Source organism: Aotus nancymaae, unplaced genomic scaffold, assembly GCF_030222135.1.
Source record: "Aotus nancymaae isolate 86718 unplaced genomic scaffold, 86718_ANA_hifiasm-v0.15.2.pri h1tg000108l, whole genome shotgun sequence".
Taxonomy (NCBI): Eukaryota; Metazoa; Chordata; class Mammalia; order Primates; family Aotidae; genus Aotus; species Aotus nancymaae.
Window position 1 is genome coordinate 33381419 of NW_026988523.1, and position 23573 is coordinate 33404991.

The window sequence follows — 23573 nt, forward strand, 5'->3', positions numbered from 1 at the left end:
AAATACAATATTAAAGATCACTTTTGAGAGCTCTTTCCAGCAAAAAAATAAAAATAAAAAATCATACAGTATTATCTGCATACTCAAATTTGGATTCTTTACTGCTTTGCAGGTTTCCAGAGTTCAGAGAACAATAGGCAAAGTAAATAAGTAATAATATTGTGTAGTTTAGGGAGTGAGTAATCAGTCTAAAATTTATGATAGGCTGAGAGTGGTGGCTCATGCCTGTAATCCCGGCACTTTGGGAGGCCACGGTGGGTGGATCACCTAAACTCAGGAGTTCGAGAACAGCCTGGATAACAAGGCAAAAAAGCCCCATCTCAACAAAAAAATACAAAAAAATTATCCAGGTATAGTGGCATGTGCCTGTAGTCCCAGCTACTTGGGAGGCTGAGGTGGGAGGATCACTTTAGCCTGGGAGGCAGAGGTTGCAGTGAGCTGAGATGATACCACTGCACTCTAGCCTGGGAGATAGAGTGAGACCCCATCTCAAAACAAAACAAAAAAAAAACTTATGATAAAATAAAATTAATGTCAAGATCCCTATGCTAACATAATAAACAGATAAATTCTTACCTCTGAATGCCTGGGCACTAGATCCAATACATCTCTTTTGCTCATAGACCAGTGGAATGTGAGCCCAGGATTAGCATTGCTGAAGGAGAAAGGGGTCTGGGTACTGGTAACTCCCATGACATAAACTGGCATCTGAAAAGAAATAGTGGCATTGTGCTATGTATTCTGCCCAGTTGCAATTATCAAAATAATGAGCCCTGAAGACAGCTATTATACTGACCTTGGTAGCTGTGATGAGCCGAGTTGCAGCTGCAAGGATCCTAACAGCCCTTAGCTGAACAACTTCAATCTGTACTTCATCCTGCTCAACAGGGTAGAGAGCAAGCTTAGGCTAACAGGGAGTTTCTGTGGGGTGGACAGAGATCCTTACGATAACCAGTTTGTTATTGTTTTTGACATTCAGTAAAAAACCTTATCCATGTTTATTGCGGCACTATTCACAATAGCCAAGATTTGGAGGCAACCTAAGTGTCCATCAACAAACAAATGGATAAAGAAAATGTGGTACATATATACAACAGATTACTATTCACCCATAAAAAGAATGAGATCCTATTATTTGCAACGACATGAATGGAACTAGAGATCATTATGTCAAGTGAAATAAGCCAGGCATAGAAAGACAAAGACAAACTTCACATGTTCTCACTTACATATTTGTGGGAGCTAAAAATTAAAACAGTCGAACTCATAAAGAGTGGAATGACGGTTACCAGAGGCTGGAAAGGGTAGTGGGTGGGTAGGGGGAAATGGGGATGATTAATTGGTACAAAAATATAGTTAGATAGAATGAATAAGATCTAGTATTTGATAGCACAACAGGGTGACTACAGTCAACAATAACTTATTGTTTATTTAAAAATAGCCGGGCGCGGTGGCTCACGCCTGTAATCCCAGCACTTTGGGAGGCCGAGGCGGGTGGATCACGAGGTCCAGAGGTCGAGACCATCCTGGTCAACATGGTGAAACCCCGTCTCTACTAAAAATACAAAAAATTAGCTGGGCGTGGTGGCATGTGCCTGTAATCCCAGCTACTCAGGAGGTTGAGGCAGGAGATTTGCCTGAACCCAGGAGGCGGAGGTTGTGGTAAGCCGAGATCGCGCCATTGCACTCCAGCCTGGGTAACAAGAGAGAAACTCCGTCTCAAAAAAAAAAAACAAAAAAAACAAAAAAAAACTAAGGAGTATAACTGGATTTCTGTAACATAGAAGGGATAAATGCTTGAGGTGGTGGATACCCTATTTACCCTGATGTAATTAATATGCATTGTATGTCTATATCAAAATAACTCATATACTCCATAAATACATACATTATTACGTATAACAAACATTTGAAAAAAACATATTAGATAGATGTATTTGTTTTTCTCTTCTTCAAAGAATTCTTTAAGGATGGGGACCATATCTTATAACAATGCCAAGTACTCTGTGGAGTTTTAACTAAAGATGAAATATTTTCCATGCCTGGTTGACAGAATGCCAGATAGGGCACTAAAAGGCTTTTCCTGGGCTGCTGAGACCCTCCTCATTACCACTCCCTCCCCATCTCACCCAATATGGTTCCTGGATAGAAGAGTAGAAGCAGAGCAGAGCAAATAACCAATACCTGGGAAAACACAATGACTTTGCCAGTATCTTCATTTACTGTCTGGATGGTGCCATGAACCACAGCTGTGCCAACCATCTTCCCTGTAACTTGCCCCCTCCTATTAACAACAGCCACAGTCTGATTACTGATGGAGAAATGAATGATGGATTGGGGCTGGGGACCACCTTCAGACATTACCTGGAATTTAAATATACCATTGAATGCCTAGAACATGAGGGAGAAATCACGTGTCTTTTCCCAAAATTTTGTCCAAGAAACTTGACTTCTTCATCTTCTCCCATTTCTTGAATAACATATCCCATATCAACTCAAATGCAGAAGAAATGGAAGTACCGCAAATGATCCATGGGATTCTAAGAGAGTCTTTATATCATGTACATCATGGGTCAGGGAAAATACTAATCTTGTTCTTTATCAGATCCAGTAGTACTTGGGTGAGAGTAGATAAGAGATCAATAGGAAGAGGGGTGTGTGTGTGTGTGTGTGTGTGTGTGAGAGAGAGAGAGGTAAAGATAAAATGTAAATCTTATTTTTCTGCCTTTAAGTTTACCTGCATCGTATTTGTTGGAATCAGTGTCATTTTCTCTGGAAGAAGTCTGAATGGAGGAAACACCTTGAAGAAGAAAACCAAAAGGACAACAGTAACTAACTAGAGTCAATTTTATAATACGTAATCATGGTCATTTAAAAAAAATTTTTTTTTTTGAAACAGAGTCTTGCTCTGTTGCCCATGCTGGAGAGCAGTCGCATGATCACAGCTCACTGCAGCCTCGAATGGCTGGGCTCAAGCAGTCCTCCTGCTTCGGTCTTGAGTAGCTGGGACCAGAGGTGTGCATCACCATGCCTGGCTAATTTCTTTCTTTTTTTCTTCAGATGGAGTTTCACTCTATCACCCAGCTGGAGTACAATGGTGCAATCTTGGCTCACTGCAACCTTCAAGCGATTCTCCTGCCTCAGTCTCCCAAGTAGCTGGGATTACAGGTACTCACCACCATGCCTGGCTAATTTTTTGTATTTTTAGTAGAGATAGGGTTTCACCATGTTGGCCAGGCTGGTCTTGAACTCCTGACCTCAGGTGATCACCTGCCTTGGCCTCCCAAAGTGCTGGGATTACAGGTGTGAGCTACTGCACCTGGCCATACCTGGCTAATTTCTTAATTTTTTGTATAGATGGGATCACCCTACGTTGCCCAGGCTGGTCTCAAACTCCTGGGCTCAAATCATCCTCCTGCATCAACCTTTCAAAGTGCTGGGATTACAGGAATGAGCCACCAACCCCAGCCCATCATCAGTTATACACCAAGATATGTAATTTTGTTTATTAATAGCAAAAAATGTAAAAGTACTTAAGTGGGAATACTTAAATAAGTTATGTATCTATTCACTAGAGCAAAAGTGACCACTAAAATTATGTTTGCAGTTAACTTTCTTTTTTTTCTTTTTTTGGAACACATATAAAAGTAGAACAGCTGGGCCGGACATAGTGACTCATTCCTATAATCCCAGCTACTCAGGAGACTGACACAGGAGAGTCGCTTGAAACCAGGAGGTGGAGGTTGCAGTGAGCTGAGATTGCGCCGTTGCACTCCAGCCTGGGAGAGAGAGTGACACTCCGTCTCAAAAACAAAAAACAAAAAAATAAAAAACAATGGTTGCCTCTAAGTAGTGAAATTACAGGTGATTTTCATTTAATATCTTTAAAATTTGTGCTTTCCAAATTTCATCTTTTTTTTTCTTTTTTTAAGAGACAGGGTCTCATTCTGTCACGCAGACTGAAGTGCAGTGGCACGATCATGGCTCACAGCAGCCTGTAACTCCTGGGCTCAAGTGACACTCTTGCTTCAGTCTCCCAAGTATCTGGGACCATAGGCATGTACCACTACACATTGTTTTCCACATTTTCTATAAGAACTGTTTTATATAGAGAAACAAAAACCAAAAATACTGCAGTTGTGCAAGAGTTAGATACTATCCTTTTTTTCAGTCAAATGATTTTTTTTTGAGATAGGGTATCTTTCTGTCACTCAGACTGGAGTGCAGTGGCACAGTCACAGTTCACTGCAAACTCAACCTCCAGGGCTCAAGTTATCCTCCTACTTTAGCCTCTTAAGTAGCTGGGACTACAGGCAAACCACCGCGTCTTGCTTATTTATTTATTTATTTATTTAAGACAGAGTCTCGTACTGTTGCCAGGCACCAGGCTGGACTGCAGTAGCGCAATCTCGGCTCACCGCAACCTCGGCCTCCCGGGTTCAAGCAATTCTCCTGCCTTAGCCTCCGAGTAGCTGGGACTACAGGCGCACGCCACCATGCCCAGCTAATTTTTGTATTTTTAGTAGAGACAGGGTTTCACTATCTTGGCCGGAATGGTCTTGATTTCTTGACCTAGTGATCCGCCTGCCTCGGCCTCCCAAAGTGCTGGGATTACAGGCGTGAGCCACCACACCCAGCTGCTAATTTATTTTATTTTACTTTTATTTTTTGTAGAGATGGACTCTTACTATGTTGCCCAGGCTAGTTTCATACTCCTGGGTTTAAGTGATGTTCCTACCTCAGCCTCCCAAAGTGCTCACGTGGTGGTGTGAGCCACTGTGCCCAGCCAGTCAGATGATTTTTAACTTGTATAAACTAACAGAAAAAGACAAATGATGTTAAGCAAGAAAAAGCACAAATTTTGGGTGAGATAATTTCCTTACTTCAATGTGCTGAGGAGCTGATGTGTATTTCCTTCCCATCTTGTCCCTGGCAATAGCCACAAGTGTGGTTTGCCCAACAGTGATAGCTCGAAGGATATAATTTTCAGAGTATTTGTCTTGTTCCTCCATTAGCCTGCAAAAACCCATGTGTTCTCAAGTGAGAAAGATTTTTGTTTTCTTTTGAGACAGGGTCTTACTCTGTTGCCCAGGCTGGAGTGCAGTGGCATGATCTCGGCTCACTGCAGTCTCAACCTCCCAGACTTAAGGTATCCTCCCACCTCAGCTTCCCAAGTAACTGGGACTACAAGTACATACCACCATGCCTGGCTAATTTTCTTATTTTTTTTGTAGACCCAGGGTCTCACTGTGTTGCCCAGGCTGGTCTTGAATTTTGGATTCAAGCAATTCGCCTGCCACAGCCTCTCATCGTGCTGGGATTACAGCATAAGCCACCATGCCTGGCCAAAATTAGGTTCTGAGAGTGGCCAGTGGTGTATCTTTCCAAGGTGCTTAACATTTTTTGCTCATTTTAACTCTGGGTTGGGGGAATTGCCAGAAAATAAATTTCCAGAGTAAAGACAAATTTCATGGGAATGGCAGAAGGCTCCTGAGAGGCAAAAATTTGTTCTAAGGCTCCAGAGAAATAAGGAGATATAAACATAGACTGGTAAAATTGCAAATACTAAATTGCTTGGAATTCCTGAATTTCTCCTTTCTCAGAGGGACTACCAGTACCTCTGCCTCTGAATATATTTTTGAAGGGTCCTCTAGTCTGAAGCACCCCCAAAGGATATCATCCAAGGAGATGTTTCAGAAAATGGAAATATTAATGACACATGATCTTAGCCCCAAAGCAAGGCATCTGAGGACATCAAGTGTGTGTGTGTGTGTGTGTGTCTGTGTGTGTGTGTGTGTGTGTGTGTATTTTAAGAGATGGGGGCCTTGCTATGTTGCCCAGGCTGGAGTGCAGTGGCTATTCACAGGTGCAATTATAGCACACCATAGCCTCTTGCTCCTGGGCTCAAGTGAGTTCCCCGCCCTAGCATCCTGAGTAGCTGGGACTACAGGCATGGACCCTCACGCCAGGCTCAAATGGGTATTTTGTAGAAAGTTGAATATGGAAAGAGAGTGTATGGGTTGAAATATATTCTAACAAAAAAGGAAGGGAGAAAATCTGAAATAATCTAAGGGAAAGCTGACTAGGTTACAAGGAGGGAGAGTTTTATGATATTATGCATAGGGAGAAGGAAGTATTGAAATGGTACTTACTTTAGCAGATGATACTCTACTAAAAAAAAAAAAAAAGAAATGGTACTTACTGTAAGGCCGGCTGCCCCACCGGGAGTTAAATGGACACACTTATTTCTCCCCGTGCCAGACTCTCCATGCTGACACACTTATCTCTCCCCGTGCCGGCCTCTCCATGCTGACACATTTATCTCTCTCCATGCTGGCCTCTCTATGCTGGCTCCCCACACCCACTCCTCTCTGGTCTCTCTATGCAGGCTCCACACACCCACTCCTGCATTCCTCACTTGACCCCTTCAAAATTTAAAAAGCCCGCCAAAGATTTGTCCAACGGCAGCTTAACATTGACCTCCCCAGCCAGTCAGCCCACCACTAGTCCTGCCTGGCAACCAATGGCAGCTCGCCCCATCAGCACCTTGACTTCCCCTCACCAATGAAACTCTCTGCTCTTTGTTTCCCTAGTAATCAATCAAACCCCCTCACCAATGAAACTCACCAATGAAACTGTCTGCTCTTTGTTTCCCTAAAAACCAATCAATTACCTCCACTCCCTATAAAACCCCACACCCTGAGAAGCCCAGTGCGACTTCTCTGGCCCCTTCCCGGACCACAGAACCTCGCCCGGGAGCTGAATAAATTGGATTCTCATTTTCTCACACTGGCCTCAGTTTCCTCATTTTAACTCGGCAATATACCTTACACTTACGTCAGAGTGACAATGGCAGAAGCCAACTGCAGTTTGAGCTCCATGTTTCTGAAGTATTTATTTTGGAATGGGCGTTTGGAAGAGCCAAGAACCCTCACAGTCACTAACACAGTTTTGCCTATTTCAACCTAGTAGTTAAAAAGAAAAAGATTTTTAAGTCCTAGGGCCTGACAAGAAAAAAAGAAAAAGAAAAAAGAAAAAAGAAAAAGATTTTAGTAAAGGTGTCTTATTCACCAATGGCAGTCTAACTCTTAGAGGGCAGCATACTTTTTTTTCATGTCAAGTGATTCTGGTCAGCCTTTAATCAAATAAGCTTAATCTATGTGAATTGTTTTAAGTTTTTCTTTAACAGTCTATTTATCTTCATCTGTTTAATGTTGAAATGTTTTCTTTCTTTCTTTCTTTCTTTCTTTTTTTTTTTGAGATGGAGTTTCATTCTTGTTGCCCAGGCTGGAGTGCAATGGCATGATCTCAGCTCACCGCAACCTCCATCTCCCAGGTTCAAGTGAGTCTCCTGCCTCAGCCTCCCAAGTGGCTAGGATTACAGGCATGGCCACCACAGCCGACTAATTTTGTACTTTTAGTAGAGACAGGGTTTCTCCATGTTGGTCAGGCTGGTCTCCATATTGGTGAGTGCTGGGATTTCAGGCATGAGCCACTGCTCCCGGCCAGGAAATGTTGTTCTTTAAGGGCAGGTATTTCCATTAACATTACCAGAAGTCCTGGTATACACACATAGTAGCTGAGCAGAGACTATATTAAGGGTTGCTAATTTCTGAGATAAAGCAAAGATGTCTCACCTTATCAATCAGATCAAGCTCCAGCTCTTGTATGTCTGACACCCTGAGATGGGCTGTTGCTGGACCCAAGAAAGCCAAACAAAGATCATACACCTCCAAGGCAAGAAATCCAGGATGTAATGGAACTAACTAGAAGTAAGAAGATAGTAGCTGGATAAAGAAGCAAACATACTCCAAGCATAATCAAAGCAACTATTTTTACCCAAAGCAGAAAAGACAACATCTTGCTTTCTTTGAACTGGGGATTCTCAGAGGTCATGTAACATTATTCAGGAGTAGCATAATATGTACCCTTAATGTGATGTTTCCGATCATGCCAAAATATGTACCTTAACAAATATAGGTTGGGTGCAGTGGCTCACACCTATAATCCTAGCACTTTGGGAGACCGAGGCAGGAGGATTGCTTAAGCCCAGGAGTTCGAGACCAGCCTGCGAAACAAAGCAAAATCCTGGTCTCTATAAAAACTTAAAACAGAAAATTAGCAAGGCTGGGTGTGGTGGCACATACCTATAATCCCAGCACTTTGGGAGGCTGAGGCGGGGGGATTGCTTGAGCCGAGGAGTTTGAGACAAGCCTGGGAAACATGATGAAACCCTGTCTTTACCCAAAACAAAACAAAACAAAACAAAACAAAAATTAGCTGGGCATGGTGGTGTGTGCCTGTAGTCCTAGTTACTCAGGAGGCTGAGGGAGGATCACTCGAACCTGGGAGGTTGAGGCTGCAGTGAGTTGAGATTATGCCACTGCACTCTAGCCTGGGAAACAGAGTGAGATCCTCTCTCTCAAAAAACAACAACAACAACAACAACAACAACAAAAATTAGCTGGGCATGATGGCACACACCTGTAATCCCAGTTACTCAGGAGGCTGAGGTGGGAGGATCACTTGAGTCTGGGAGCTCAAGGCTACAGTGAGCTATGATCAGGCCACTGCACTCCAGCCTCAACAACAGAGTGAGACCCTATCTCTACAAAACAAAACAAAACAAAACAAAAAGCAAATAGTAAAGAACAGAATTTATGTTGATTGAATTCAAGCAGAATCCAATACACATATCCAGCTTCTTAATTATGAACAGGGAAAGGATGTCATGAAGAAAAATCACATCCATTTATGCCAATCACTAGTAGGGGGAGAAAGCATTGGAACAATTGGTTTTTCTTTCTTTGTACTGCAGTTCCTGCACAATAGCATGTTTTTTTCATATCATTTGTACCTCAGTCTTCCCTTTTTAAAACATATTATGACTAGGATAAGTTAAATGACTTTGAGCTCTAAGGAACTATATACATATATTAATACATGGTATTATTTTTATTACTGTAAGTCAAGTAAAAACAAATCCTTTGGCATACTGACTATGGAGTTAGGTTAATGTTTTGAGTTATCATGTCCTGGCTGAAAACATAATATATTCATGTTATAAAGTCAATAGTGGCTGGCCACGGTGGCTCACACCTGTAATCCCGGCACTTTGGGAGGCTGAGGTGGACAGATTACTTGAGGTCAAGAGTTGAAGACCAGTCTGATTAACATGGTAAAACCCCATCTCTACTAAAAATATAAAAGTTAGCCAGGCATGGTGGTGGGCGCCTGTAATCCTGATAGTGGGGAGGCTGAGGCAGAAGAATCACTTGAACCTGAAAGATGGAGGTTGCAGTGAGCCGAGATTGCACCACTGCACTCCAGCCTGGGCAACAGAGCGAGACTCTACCTCAAAAAAATAAAATAAAGTCGGGCCGGGTGCCATGGCTCATGCTTGTAATCCCAGCACTTTGGGAGGCCGAGGCGGTGGATCATGAAGTCAGGAGATCAAAATAATCCTGGCCAACTTGGTGAAACCCCATCTCTACTAAAAATACAAAAAATTAGCCAGGTGTGGTGGCACACACCTGTAGTCCCAGCTACTTGGGAGGCTGAGGTAGGAGAATCACTTGAACCGGGAGGCGGAGGTTGCAGTGAGCCAAGGTCGTGCCACTGCACTCTAGCCTGGTGACAGAGTAAGACTCCATTAAAAAAAAAAAAAAGTCAATAGTATAAATATTTAAGTATCTACAAGTATCTACACAGATGTGTGTTTTGAAACATAAAAATGAAACTTCTTTTAATGGAAATCGTCTAACTAGAGATCTCTTATACTGTCTCAGTTCCACCAGAAGCAAAAAAGTACTCTTTTGGTTGAAGCATCTATGTAGGTTAAAGAAAGAGGCAGACTGGGTGCGGTGGCTCACGCCTGTAATTCCTGGACTTTGGGAAGCTGAGACGGATCACGAGGTCAGGAGATGGAGATCATCCTGGCTAACATGGTGAAACCCCATCTCTACTAAAAATACAAAAAATTAGCCAGGCCTGGTGGCGTGCGCCTGTAGTCCCAGCTACTCTGGAGACTGAGGCAGGAGAATCGCTTGAACCCAGGAGGCGGAGGTTGCAGTAAGCTGAGATCGTGCCACTGCAATCCAGACTGAGCGACAGAGAGAGACTCTGCCTCAAAAAAAAAAAAAAAAAAAAGAGGCAAATGTTACTTCTGTAACAAGTTTTAGACACACAATGGAATTTTTCCAATTAATCTCCTAAGAATGAGCTTTGGCCTGAGACCATCAATCTGGGATTATCTCTAGAGCTCACCTCAACAGAGCTTTCTGCTTCCATGTAAATGATGGTGACGACATCCTGCTCACTGCTGTTGACTAAAAAATAACCAGATCCTTCCACAAGGGTAAATATTTCCTATGGAAAAATCAGACAAACAATATTCTGTTCCCTTCAGTTTATAAATAGCTCAAAGGAAATAATTTCTACCTACATAAGAAAGGATATGGGATAAAAAGATTAAAGTAAATACACAAAAGACAAAATACAATTATTAAAGTATAATTTTTAAGGATAGTGCAACTATTATATATGTGTTTTACATATATATATATCAGTTATTTTCAATACATAAGTAAGCTTTTTAACTGTTATACTATTAATTTTAGTAATTTCTCCTCCCATATAATTCCATTTAACTAGACTCATACAGCTTCTACCTTCACAGTAGGGTGGTTATAGATGGTGGCATTCTCAGGCACTATAGTTACATCATCTACCAGGAGCAGCTCCACAGTTGTAGATATGGACAAGTTGGAAATTTCCTAGAAATATAATAAGAACCAAAGGGTGAATATAAGTTTCTAATTCTTGACTGGGTGCGGTGGCTCATACTTGTAATCCCAGCACTTTGGGAGGCTGAGGCGGGCAGATCATCTGAGGTGAGGAGTTCGAGATCAGTCTGGTCAACATGGTGAAACCCCGTCTCTACTAAAAATACAAAAATTAGCTGAGCATGGGGGTGGGCACCTATAATCCCAGCTAGTTGGGAGGCTGAGGCAGGAGAATCACTTGAACCCGAGAGGCAGAGATTGCAGTGAGCCAAGATATCGCCACTACACTCCCTTCTGGGTGACAGAGCGAGACTTCATCTCAAAAAAAAAAATAATAATAATAATAAAATAAATGTCTAATTCTTCAGCTCTATGGGAGAAGTTTCCAGGACTCTCTCAAGTGCCAAAAATAACAGAATCACAGAGGTCTCAGGTTTATGTAAGTTGTACAACTTTTAAATAAGAGCTTTACATTCCAATTATTTAATTTATATTTCTTATATTACAATCTCCACTCACTTTTGGGCTTTTCTTCTCTGAGTAGCCCACAAAATGGACTCCAATGAGTACAGTCCCTTTTATCTGATGTACTTTAAGAATCTGATGACCTGGAAACATGCAGAAAAATACCCTGTGAGAAACAATAACATGTAGAATACGCAAGTATTTCTAGAAAACCAAATTCTGCCACAGTTTTTCCAAATGGTGCTTTATTGAAGAGGAGCAAAACTCTGAATGGGGAAATATACAAGAGAAAACTGGTTTTTTTGTTTTTTTTTTTTTGAGATGGAGTCTCACTCTATCATCCAGGCTGGAGGGCAGTGGTATGATTTCTGCTCACCACAACCTCTGTCTCCTGGGTTCAAGCAATTCTCCTGCCTTAGCCTCCCGAGTAGCTGGGACTACAGGTGTGCGTCACATGCCCGGCTAATTGTTGCATTTTTATAGAGATGGGGTTTCACTATGTTGGCCAGGCTGGTCTCGAACTCTTGACCTTGTGATCCTCCTGCCTTGGCCTCCCAAACTGCTGGGATTACAGATGTGAGCCACCATGCCCAGCTTGAAAACTGGGTTTTGGGCTGACCCTGCCAATATGTACCCATATGACCCTGAGCAAACACTTTATCTCTTAGTTCCTTTATTAAATGAGGGACTGGGCCAGGCAAAATTTAAAATTCTTTCTAGCTTTGATGGTCTGTGAGTCCAAAATAGACTGACAAGTTTACAAGGAAATTTTTGTCCAGTTTACAAATGGAAATGAGAAAGGGATAGTCCTTTGGGATCTTTCATTCTCCTAAACTGTTCTCTACATGCAAAAGTCATGTAAGTCACTTAACAGAGTTTTTAAATGGCTAACTATTCTTAATTACATCAATCCAAACTCCTTAAACTTGTATCTGAAAGCTTCCATATTCTGACTCTGCTTTAATCATTCAATTTTTTCTCTCTCTTTATTTTCTTTCCTCTTTCTCTCTTTTCTCTCCCATCTTTATTTTATTTTATTTTATTTTTTTTGGTGACAGGGTCTCACTCTTTCACCCAGGCTGAAATGCAGCAGTGCAATCACAGTTTACTGCAACCCCTACCTACCTGGCTCAAGTGATCTTTCCACCTCAGCCTCCCAAGTAGCTGGGACCACAGGTGCACGTCAACATGCCTGGCTAATGAGACAGAGTTTTGCTATGTTACCCAGGCTGGTCTTGAACTCCTGAGCTTGTGATCCTCCTGTCTCAGCCTCCTAAAGTGCTGGGATTATAGGTGTGAGCTACTGCACCTGGCCTTTTAAAAAATTTTTTAAATTTAACAAACATGAATCTGCCACTTCACTTAGGTCAGTTTTAATTTTGTCCTCAATAAATTATCATGCCTAAATCTGTGAGGCAGTTTCTCATGATGCCACATTCATTCAACAAATATTTATTGAGGGCCTACTACATGCCAGGTGCTATGTTAGGTAATTAGAATACAGAAATTAAGAAGAAAACACAAACCTTGCCTTCAAAGAAACCCACAGTTTAGTGAGGGGTGACTGAGTAGTAAACCAACCACTGCAATACAGTGTGATAAGTGGTATTATAGAAATACGTACAGCTGGGCTCAGTGGCTCACGCCTGTAATCCCAGCACTTTGGGAGGCCCAGGCGGGCAGATCACGAGTTCAAGAGATGGAGACCATCCTGGCCAACGTGGCGAAACCCCATTTCTACTAAAAATACAAAAATTAGCTGGCCGTGGTGGCTGAGGTGGAAGAATCACTTGAACCCAGGAGGTGGAAGTTGCAGTGAGCCAAGATTGTGCCACTGCACTCCAGCCTGGGAGACAGAGCAAGACTCCGTCTGGAAGGGAGGGGAGGGGTAACTTGCATTAGTGAATGGGACATCAGCAAAAGTGACACAAGCAGAAGCTTAATAAGCCCTTGAGCAATTAAAAAAGAGGAGAGGGGAGGGGAGGGGAGGGGAGGGAAGAGGAGGGGAGGGGAAAGGAGAAGAGAAGTCAGGTGCAATGGCTCAGGCCTGTAATCCTAGCACTTTGGGAGGCTGAGGTTGAGGATCACTTCAGGCCAGGAGTTTGAAACCAGCTTGGGCAACATAGTGAGAACCTGTCTCTACAAAAAATTAAAATATTAGCTTGTCCTGGTGGCATGCACCTACAGTCCTAGCTACTGGAGAAGCTGAGGCAGGAGGATCACTTTAGTCCAAGAGTTTGAGGTTGTATTAATCTATGATCTGTTCTACTGCTCTCCAGCCTGGGAGACAGAAAAATACCCTGTCTCTAAAGAAAAATAAATACATTTTAAAATTAATTTAATGTTGGCTCCTTAGCCCTAGCTTTGTAAACAAGGAAAACTGCCTTCATGTTTTCTAAAAAATACAAGGGTCAAAGATAAAAGGTGATATGTGATAAAATCCAAAATAAAACTCTTGCCTATAAGAAAATATTTAGGGCTGGATGTGGCTCTTGCCCATAAGAAAATATTTAGGACTGGATGTGGCGGCTCATGCCTGTAATCCTAGCACTTTGGGAGGCTGGGGCAGGTGGATTGCCTGAGCTCAGGAGTTCGAAATCATCTTGGGCAACATGGTGAAACCCCATCTCTACTAAAATACAAAAAATTAGCTGAGCATGGTGGCATGTGCCTGTAGTCCCGGCTACTTAGGAGGCTGAGGCATAAGAATTGCTTGAACCTCAAAGGTGGAGGTTGCAGTAAGCCGAGATAGTGCTGTTGCACTCCAGCCTGGGCAACAGAGCGAGACTCTGTCAAAAAAAAAAAAAGAAAGAAAAAGAAAGAGAGAGAGAGAAAAAGAGAAAGAGAAAGAGGAAGGAAGGAAGAAAATAATTGTAGAACCACTCAGGTATACAAAAAGACTTGTAAATTTTCACAATACCATGTAACCGGGTCTGCCCACTGCCATCATCTTTTGCTACCATTTCCACTGATTTATAATCTTCGAAATGGGCTAGTGTTTCACTAGAGGATTTCCATTCTAGCATTAGTGAACTGAAATTATCAAACTTTCTCCTATGTTGATCAAACACTGCTAGTTCCAGGACTGTGTCCCTCAGGCTTGATACAGGAATCTGCATTAAAATAAAAAGTAATAAAAGACAAATTTAAAAATCAATAGCCTAAGAAGTAGTAAGATATCTCTAAAGCTAGGGATCAAGTTTTCTCTCAATATTTTTACCTTAACAATTTGCAAACTTACAGCTATATTGAAAGAATAATACAGTAAATACCTATATACATACACTTCACCTGGATTCACCAGTTCTTAACATTTAATTACATTTGCCTTTTCTCTCTCTTCCTCTCCTTCCTCACCTTCCATATATGGTTGTTATTTTGTTTTGTTGATGTATAGGCATCATTGGACTTCACCCCTAAATATTTCAGCATGTATCCTAAGAATATGAGAACATTCTGCTATGTAAGAAACAGGATATCACACACAATAATATTAACACTAATTCAATGTCATCAAATGTATGGTCAATATTTTCATTTCCCAAAATGTCACCCCCAAATGTTTTTATATGTTTTTTAGTTTAGATCTAGAAGTTAATCAAGATTTATGTATGCATTGTATTTGATCGTTTATCTCTTTAGTATATTTTAATCTAGAAAAGGCACATTTGCCCTTTTTTGTTATTTTGAATTTTTTGTAAAGTCCAGGTCTTTTTTTTTTTTTTTTGAGACAGGGTCTTCTCTGTTGTGTAGGCTGGAGTATAACAGCGTGACCATGGCTCACTACAGCCTCAACATCCCAGGCTCAAGCCATCTTCCCAATTCAGTTGCCTGAGTAGTTAGGACTACAGGTGTGTGCAACCACACCTGGATAATTTTTAAATTTTAATTCATTTTAATTTTTATTAATTTTACTAATTTTTTTTATTTCTATAGGCTTTTGGGGAACAGGTGGTATTTGGTTACAAGAGTAAGTTTTTAGTGGGGATTTGCAGAATTTTGGTGGACCCATCACTCAAGCAGTATACAGTGGACCTGATTTGTAGTCTTTAATCCCTTACCCTCTTCCGCCTTTCCCGAGTCCCCAAAGTCTATTGTACCATTCTTTTGCCTTTGAATCCTCATAGTTTAGCTCCCACTTATGAGTAAGAAGACATGATGTTTGGTTTTCCATTCCTGAGTTACTTCAGTTTGAATAATAGTCTTCAGGCCGGGCACGGTGCTCACGCCTGTAATCCCAGCACTTTGGGAGGCCAAGGCGGGCAGATCACCTGAGGTCAGAAATTTGAGACGAGCCTGGCTAACATGGCAAAATCCCGTCTCTACTAAAAATACAAAATTTAGCTGGGTGTAGTGGCAGGTGCCTGTAATCCTAGCTACTCGGGAAGCTGAGGCAGGGAGAATCACTTGAACCCAGGAGGTGGAGGTTGCAGTAAGCTGAGATCGTGCCATTGCCCTCCAGCCTGGGCGACAGAGCAAGACTCTGTCTCAAAGAAAAAAAAAAAAAGAATACTACTCTCCAATCCCATCCATGTTGCTGCAAATGCCATTAATTCATTCCTTTTTATGGTTGAGTAGTATTCCATCGTGTGTGTGTGCGTGTGTGTGTGTGTGTGTGTTTGTGTGTGTATATATCACAGTTTCTTTATCCACTTGTTGATTTATGGGCATCTCAGTTGTTTCCACATTTTTGCAACTGCAAATTGGGCTGCTATAAACATGTGTGTGCAACTTTTTTTTTTAATATAATGACTTTTTTTCCTCTGAGTAGATACCCAGTAGTGGTATTGCTGGATCAAATGGTCGTTTTACTTTCAGTTCTTTAAGGAATCTCCACACTGTTTTCCATAGTGGTTGTACTAGTTTACATTCCCACCAGCAGTGTAGAAGTGTTCCCTGTTCATCATATCCACACCAACATCCATTATATTTTGATTTTTAAATTATGGCCATTCTTGCAAACAAAACATAAAATGGGGAAAGGACACCCTATTTAACATATGGTGCTGGGATAATTGGCAAGTCACACATAGAAGAATGAAACTGAATTGTCATCTGTCACCTTATAAAAAAATCAACTCAAGATGGATCAAGGACTTGAATCTAAGACTTGAAACTATAAAAATTCTAGAAGATAACATTGGAAAAACCCTTCTAGACATTGGCTTAGGCAAGGATTTCATGACCAAGAACCCAAAAACAAATGCAACTTAAACAAAAATAAATAGCTGGGATTTAATTAAACTAAAGAGCTTTTGCAGAGCAAAAGGAACCAGTCAGCAAAGTAAACAGACAATCCACAGAGTGGGAGAAAATCTTCACAATCTATACTTCTGACAAAGGACTAATATCAAGAATCTACAATGAACTCCAACAAATTAGCAAGAAAAAAACAATCTTATCGAAAAGTGGGCTAAGGACATGAACAGACAATTCTCAAAAGAAGATATATAAACATAGATGGACAACAAACATATGAAAAAACACTTAACATTGCTAATGATCAGGGAAATGCAAATCAAAACCACAATGTGGTATCACCTTACTGCTAGAAGAATTTTTTAATTTTTTGTAGAGATGGGGTCTCACTGTGTTGCCAGGACTGGTCTTAAACTCCTGGGCTCAAGCAGTCCTCCCACCTTGGCCTCCCAAAGTGTGAAACCCGCATCTCTACCAAAAAAAAAAAAAAAAAAAAAAGATTAGTCACATATGATGGTGTGCACCTGAAGTCACAGCTACTCAAGAAGCTGAGGTGGAAGGATCGCTTGAGCCCTAGTTCAAGCTTATAGAGAGCTATGATTGCACCACAGCCCTCTACCCTAGTTGACAGTGAGACCATTTCAAATAAATAAAGAAATGAATAAGGGCCAGGCATGGTGGCTCATGCCTGTAATCCCAACACTTTGGGAAGCCAAGGTGGGCATATCACTTGAGGTCAGGAGTTCGAGATGAGCCTGGTCAACATGGCAAAACCCTGTCTTTACTAAAAATACAAGAAATTAGCTGGCATGTGGTGTGTGCCTGTAATCCCAGCTAGTCAAGAATCGCTTGAACCCAGGAGGTAGAGGTTGCAATGAGCTGAGAATGTACCACTGCACTCCAGCCTGGGTGACAGAGCGAGATTCCGTCTCAATAAATAAATACATACATATATTTATTTTTGTATTTTTATTTTTATATATGTATTATTACATACATACATTCATTGTTACACTGGAGCAGGCTCATAGGTAAGCTGATTGTTAGCATCTCTTGACAACTCTGAATAGTGATATCATATTGGTAACTTGAAATTGGCCATGATGGGAGTATTAACACCGTAGAATTTGGCTCATGTTACAAATTTGGTCCCTCTCAGTTTGTTGTTGTTGTTGTTGTTGTTTTTAGAGAGCCTGTTAAAAATTTACTTGCACATAATATCAGGTTGCAGCACTATTAGTGATGTGAAATTTGATCATCTGCTGAAGGTGGTGACTGCCACTGGAGATCCCTCCAGTACAAAGGTATGGTTTCCTTTCTGTGGGTGATGATTTGAAATCTTGAGACCATCCCACTTCCCAACAAGCTTTCACCTACTAGTTTTTCTTTTTTTGAGATGGAGTCTTGCTCTGTCGCCCAGGCTGGAGTGCAGTGGTGTATTCTAAGCTCACTGCAACTTCTACCTCCCGGGTTCAAGCGATTCTTCTGCTTCAGCCTCCTGAGTAGCTGGGATTACAGGCATGTACCACCACATCCAGCTAATTTTTGTATTTTAGTAGAGATGAGGTTTCACTATATTGGTCAGGCTGGTCTCAAACTCCTGACCTCATGATCTGCCTACCTTGGCCTCTCAAAGTGCTGGGATTACAGGCGTGAGCCACCATGCCTGGCTTTCACCTACTAGTTTTAATATCCATTGATGATCTTTACCAGGATCAATTATTACAAGGAGAATTACAAAATCATAAATTTCTAATTCTATGATTTGTTTTATATAAGGTGGTATTTTTCTGGAAAAGAGCATCCTTTTTTCTCCTTCATCCCTCCTTTTCTTCCTTCCTTCCTCAATTCATTTCTCCTCCCTTTCTCCCTCCTCTGTCTCTCTTTCTTCCTTTTTCTCTTATAATCTTGAACATCACTATGGGGTCATGAATTTTAAGTTGATATTTCTGTCATTATTATTATGTTTTGAGATGGAGTCTCACACTGTCACCAGGCTGGAGTGCAGTGGTGCGATCTCAGCTTACTGCAACCTCTGCCTCCTGGGTTCAAGTGATTCTCCTGCCTCAGCTTCCCAAGTAGCTACAGGCATGTGCCACCACACCCAGCTAATTTTTTTATTTTTAGTAGAGACGGGGTTTCACCATGTTGGCCAGGATGGTCTTGATCTCTTGACTTCATGATCCGCCCACCTCAGCCTCCCAAAGTGCTGGGATTACAGGCATGAGCCACCATGCCTGGCCTCTGTCATTATTTTTTAAAAGATATATTTAAGGAATACAAGTGCAGATTTCTTACAGCATGTATGACATAGTGGTGAAATCTGGGTTTTTAGTGTAGTAAACATTGTACTCAATAGGTAATTTTTCAACCCTCTGCCATTATTTTTTGGATGCTCAAATTATCTACAATTTGGAGAGTGGAGGTCCCTTCAAACCAGCTTCTTTTTAAGAAGTCACCATTAGTCTTTGAGGACTTCTTTGCTTTCTAACACAAGTTGTTTGCTTTCTAACACAGGGTATGCGCAGGCCCATTGTGCACTTGCCCTACTGAGCTGGAATCAACTTCAAGATGCTCTAAATCCTTTAAATGGGGACTAGTATTTAGAAACCAACATGTTTGTACATCATTATTGGGGTGTAGGCCCTTTCAGTGAACAGAGCTTGTAAATAAAATTTGTTTAAAAAAAGTATCATGAGTTGTATAGCAATTTAAAAACATGTCTGTAAACTCATATATATGTGAGACATATACACACACATATAGATATATACACATATACACATTCTTGGACAAGATGACTCAATGACTCAACACCATAAATATTCCACTTATTCCAAGTTAATAAATAACTGTAACATATTCCCAATAAAAATACCAGGAACAGAAACAAATTTTTGCTAATAATTAGCTGACCATGAAGCTAACTAAGCAGAGACTTTCAGTGGCCACACAGGTCAAAGAGTACAGATGTTACAGAACTAGTTCAGAAAAGTCACTAAACAAATGGTCTCAGCAAAAACAAAAAACACAAGCAGCCACAAAACCAAGGGAGGGGAAGAATCTGATTTCAGAGTTGCTACATTATATTATATAAAATGTCAAGTTTTTAACAAAAGATTATTAGAAATGTAAAGAAATAAATATGGCCCATACATAAGAATAAAAGCAGTTTCCATAGAAACTGTCCCAGAGACCAAACTGAATGATTATCTCAAGATTAATTAAAAAAGAAATAAAGAAAGAAAGAAACTGTCCCTGAGAATGCCCAGATATTAAGCTTACCAGACAAACACTTCTTTTTTTTTTTTCTTTTTTGAGATGGGGTCCCACTCCATTGTCCAGGCTGGAGTGCTGTGATATGATCATAGCCCACTGCATCCTCTGCCTCCTGGACTAGAACAATCCTCCCAACTCAGCCTCCCAAGTAGCTGGGACTACAGATATGCACCATCATGCCTGGCTAATTTTTGTATTTTTGTAGAGATAGGGTTTTGCCATATCACCCAGGCTGGTCTTGAACTCCTGGACTCAAAGGATCCACCCACCTCAGCCTCCCAAAGTGCTGGAATTACAGGCATGAGCCACCATGCCCAGCCCAGACAAAGACTTCTAATTAACTTTATTGTACAAAGAACTAAAGGTATTAATGTTTGAATAACTAAAGGAAAATATGAAAATGGTATCATATTACATAAAGAATATCAATAAAGAGATAGAAGTTATAACAAAAAAAGAACCAAAAAGAAATTCTAAAGTTCAAAAGTATAATAATTAAAATAAAAAATTAACTAGAGAAATTCAACAGCAGATTTGAACAGCCTGAAGAAAGAATTGGAGAACTTAAAGATATGTCAATGGAGATTATCCAGTCTGATGAACAAAAATGAAAAAATATGAACAAACATCAGAGACCTGTGGGACACAGGTCATATATCAGTATATGCAAAAAGAGAGTGCTAGAAGGAGAGGAGACGGGAGAAAAGAAGAAAGAATATTTGAAGAAATAATGGCCCAAACTTACCAAATTGATGAAAAACATTAAACATTCAAGAAGGTCAAATACCACCAAGCAGAATAAATTCAAAAACATCTACACCTAGACACATCATAATCAATCTGTTCAAAGTCAAAGGCAGAATCATAAAAACAGAAAGAGAAGGGATTTACCCCTCAAAGGGATCTTCCATGGGATTAACATCTTTTATCAGAAACCATAAGGGCCAGAAGGCAGTGAGATGATACAATGAAAATAAAAGAAAAAGGGCCAGGTGCAGTGGCTCACAACTGTAATCCTAGCACTTTGAGGGGCTGAGGCAGGTGGACTGTCTGAGTTCAGGAGTTCAAGACCAGCCTAGGCAGCATGGTGAAACCCCGTCTCTACCAAAAATCCAAAAAATTAGCCAGGTAAGGTGGTGTGGGCCTGTAGTCTCATCTATTCAGGAGGCTGAGGCACGAGAATCGCTTGAACCTGGGTGACGGAAGTTTTGGTGAGCCGAGATCAGGCCACTGCATTCCAGCCTGGGTGACACAGCAAGACTCTGTCTCAAAATAAAAATAAAAATAAAAATAAATAAATAAATAAAAATAAGATAAAAGAGTGCCAACCAAGAATTCTATATTGGGCAGAATAATCCTTCAAAAATGGAAAAATTAAGACATTCTAAGATCCAATAAAAATGGAGAGAATTTATTGCTAGTAGACCTGTCCTACAAAAACTACTAAAGAGAATCCTTCAGGCTGCAATGAAAGGTCACTAGACAATAGCTTGCATCACCATGAAGAAACAATCTAGAAAAGACAATTGCATAGGTAAATCAAAAGACAGTATAAATGTATTTTGGGTTGTAATTATTCTTTATTCTATCTGATTTAAAAGAAAAATATATGGCCGGGTGCAGTGACTCACGCTTGTAATCTCAGCACTTTGGGAGGCTGAAGCAGGTGGATCACCTGAGGTCAGGAGTTTGAGACCAGCCTGACCAATACGGTGAAATCCCATCTCTACTGAAAATACAAAAATTAGCCGGGCACGGTGGCATGTGCCTGTAGTCTCAGCTACCTTGGAGGGTGAGACAGGAGAATTGCTTGAATCTGGGAGGCAGAGGTTGCAATGAGCCAAGATTGCACCACTGCACTTCAGCCTGGGTGACAGAGCAAGACTCTGTCTCAAAAAAAAAAAAAAAAAAAATATATATATATATATATATATATATATGAAAAATATATAAAGTAATAATTATAGGCTGGGCACAGTGGCTCATGCCTGTAATCACAGCACTTTGGGAGGTCAAGGTGGGCAGATCGCTTGAGCCCAGGAGTTCAAGACCAGCAAGGGCAATATAGTGAGACCTCATCTTTACAAAAAAATAAAAGTAAAAAATTAGCTGGGTATGATGGCATGTACCTGTAGTCTCAGCTACTAGGGAGGCTGGGGTGGGAGGATCTGTTGAGCGAGGGAGGTAGAGGTTTCAGTAAACCATGAATCAGTCAGGGCAACTGAGGAAGATCCTGTCTCAAAAAAAAAAAAAAAATAGGCCAGGCACAGTGACTCACACCTGTAATCCCAGCACTTTGGAAGGCCAACGTGGGTGAATCACTTGAGGTCAGGAGTTCGAGACCAGCCTGGCCAACATGGTGAAACCCCATCTCTAGTAAAAATACAAAAATTAGCTGGGTGTGGTGGCACACACCTATAATCCCAGCTACTTAGGAGGCTGAGACAGGAGAATCACTTGAGCCTGGGAGGCAGAGAATGCAGTGAACCATGATTGCATCACTGCACTCCAGCCTGGGCAACAGAGCAAGACCATCTCAAAAAAAAAAAAAAAAAAAAAAACCAAAATAACAAGAAGAACAACAAACACTTTGGGAGGCCAAGGAAGGTGGATCAGCTAAGGTCAGGAGTTTGAGACCAGCCTGACCAATATGATGAAACCCCATCTCTACTAAAAATTTAAAAATTAGCTGGGCATGGTGGTGTGTGCTTGTAGTCTCAGCTACTTGGGAGGCTGAGACAGGAGAATTGCTTGAAGCTGGGAGGCAGAGGTTTCAGTGAGTCAAGATAGTGCCACTGTACTCCAGCCTGGGTGACAGACTGAGACTGCATCTCAGAAAAAAAAAAAAAAGGAAGAAATGGAAGAAGAGGAACAGAAAAGGCATATGATATATAGAAAACAAATGGCAAAATGGCAGACATAATGCTTACCTTATGTAAATACATTTTATGCTCCATGAAAAGTCTGGTTAGTATAATAAAATTTTTAAATGGCCCAGCTATATGCTGTCTGCAAGAGACACTCATGGGTCACAAGTATAAGGATGGAAAAAAAAAGATGTATCATGCAAATAGTAACCACAAGAGAGCTGAAGTAGTTATACTAACATCAGACAAAATAGACTTTAATACAAAGCTTGTTACTAAAGAAAAAGAGTCATTTTATAATGATAAAATAGTATTGAATAATAAACAGGTTGCTGGTTTCTGTCCTCAGTTCCTGGGAGGTAACCCCTAAACCCTTGGAATTTCTTGAGTAATAGGATTGTGTCTGTTATTTATGTTGGGTCCCTTGGATAACACCTGAGTTTATGCTAATGAGATGACACAGGATGGAATTGAATAAGGACAGAAAGACCAATCATGTGGTTAGAAGGATGAGGTTTTGGGCCAGGTGATAGCAGCCCCACCTCCAGGGAAAAAAGGAGGGCTGGTGATTGAGTTTAACCACATGGTCAATGATTCAGTCAATCATGTTTACATAATAATATCCCAATAAAACACGAGCTGGGCATGGTGGTTCACACCTATAATCCCAGCACATTGGGAGGCCAAGACAGGAAGACTGCTTGAGCCCAGCAGTTCAAGACCAGCCTGGGCAACCCAGTGAGACCCTGACTCTACAGAAAAAATTTAAAATTAGCTCAGTGTAATGGTACGCACCTTTGGTCCCAGCTCCTCAAAAGTCTGAGGAGGGAAGATCACTTGAGCCCAGGAATGAGGCTGCAGTGAGCCATGCTCACGCCATTGCACTGCAGCCTGAGCAACAGAGTGAGACCCTGTCTCAAAAAACAAAACAAAACATTGGACACCAAAACTCAGTGGAATTTCCTGGTTGGTAAACACA

General features: G+C 41.0%; 1 protein-coding gene across 16 annotated transcripts in view; it reads right to left on the reverse strand.

Annotated features, from left to right (window-relative positions):
* Positions 1-23573, reverse strand: part of NUP210L (nucleoporin 210 like) — a 135970-nt gene that overhangs the window by 48567 nt on the left and 63830 nt on the right. For 13 of the 16 annotated variants that reach the window (XR_010340294.1, XM_064370404.1, XM_064370402.1 and 10 more), the window contains 11 exons: positions 14170-14362; positions 11304-11392; positions 10671-10775; positions 10267-10368; positions 7638-7766; positions 6838-6965; positions 4884-5016; positions 2738-2800; positions 2185-2364; positions 797-877; positions 577-708 (listed from right to left, as the gene is read on the reverse strand). Coding sequence is in view for 15 of the 16 variants with exons in the window: in XM_064370404.1 (XP_064226474.1) it covers positions 577-708; positions 797-877; positions 2185-2364; positions 2738-2800; positions 4884-5016; positions 6838-6965; positions 7638-7766; positions 10267-10368; positions 10671-10775; positions 11304-11392; positions 14170-14362 (1335 nt within the window). In the remaining variant the exon portion in view is untranslated. The remainder of the gene's footprint in view (positions 1-576; positions 709-796; positions 878-2184; positions 2365-2737; positions 2801-4883; positions 5017-6837; positions 6966-7637; positions 7767-10266; positions 10369-10670; positions 10776-11303; positions 11393-14169; positions 14363-23573) is intronic. The other 3 variants (XM_064370403.1, XM_064370405.1, XM_064370407.1) reach the window with 3 other exon arrangements.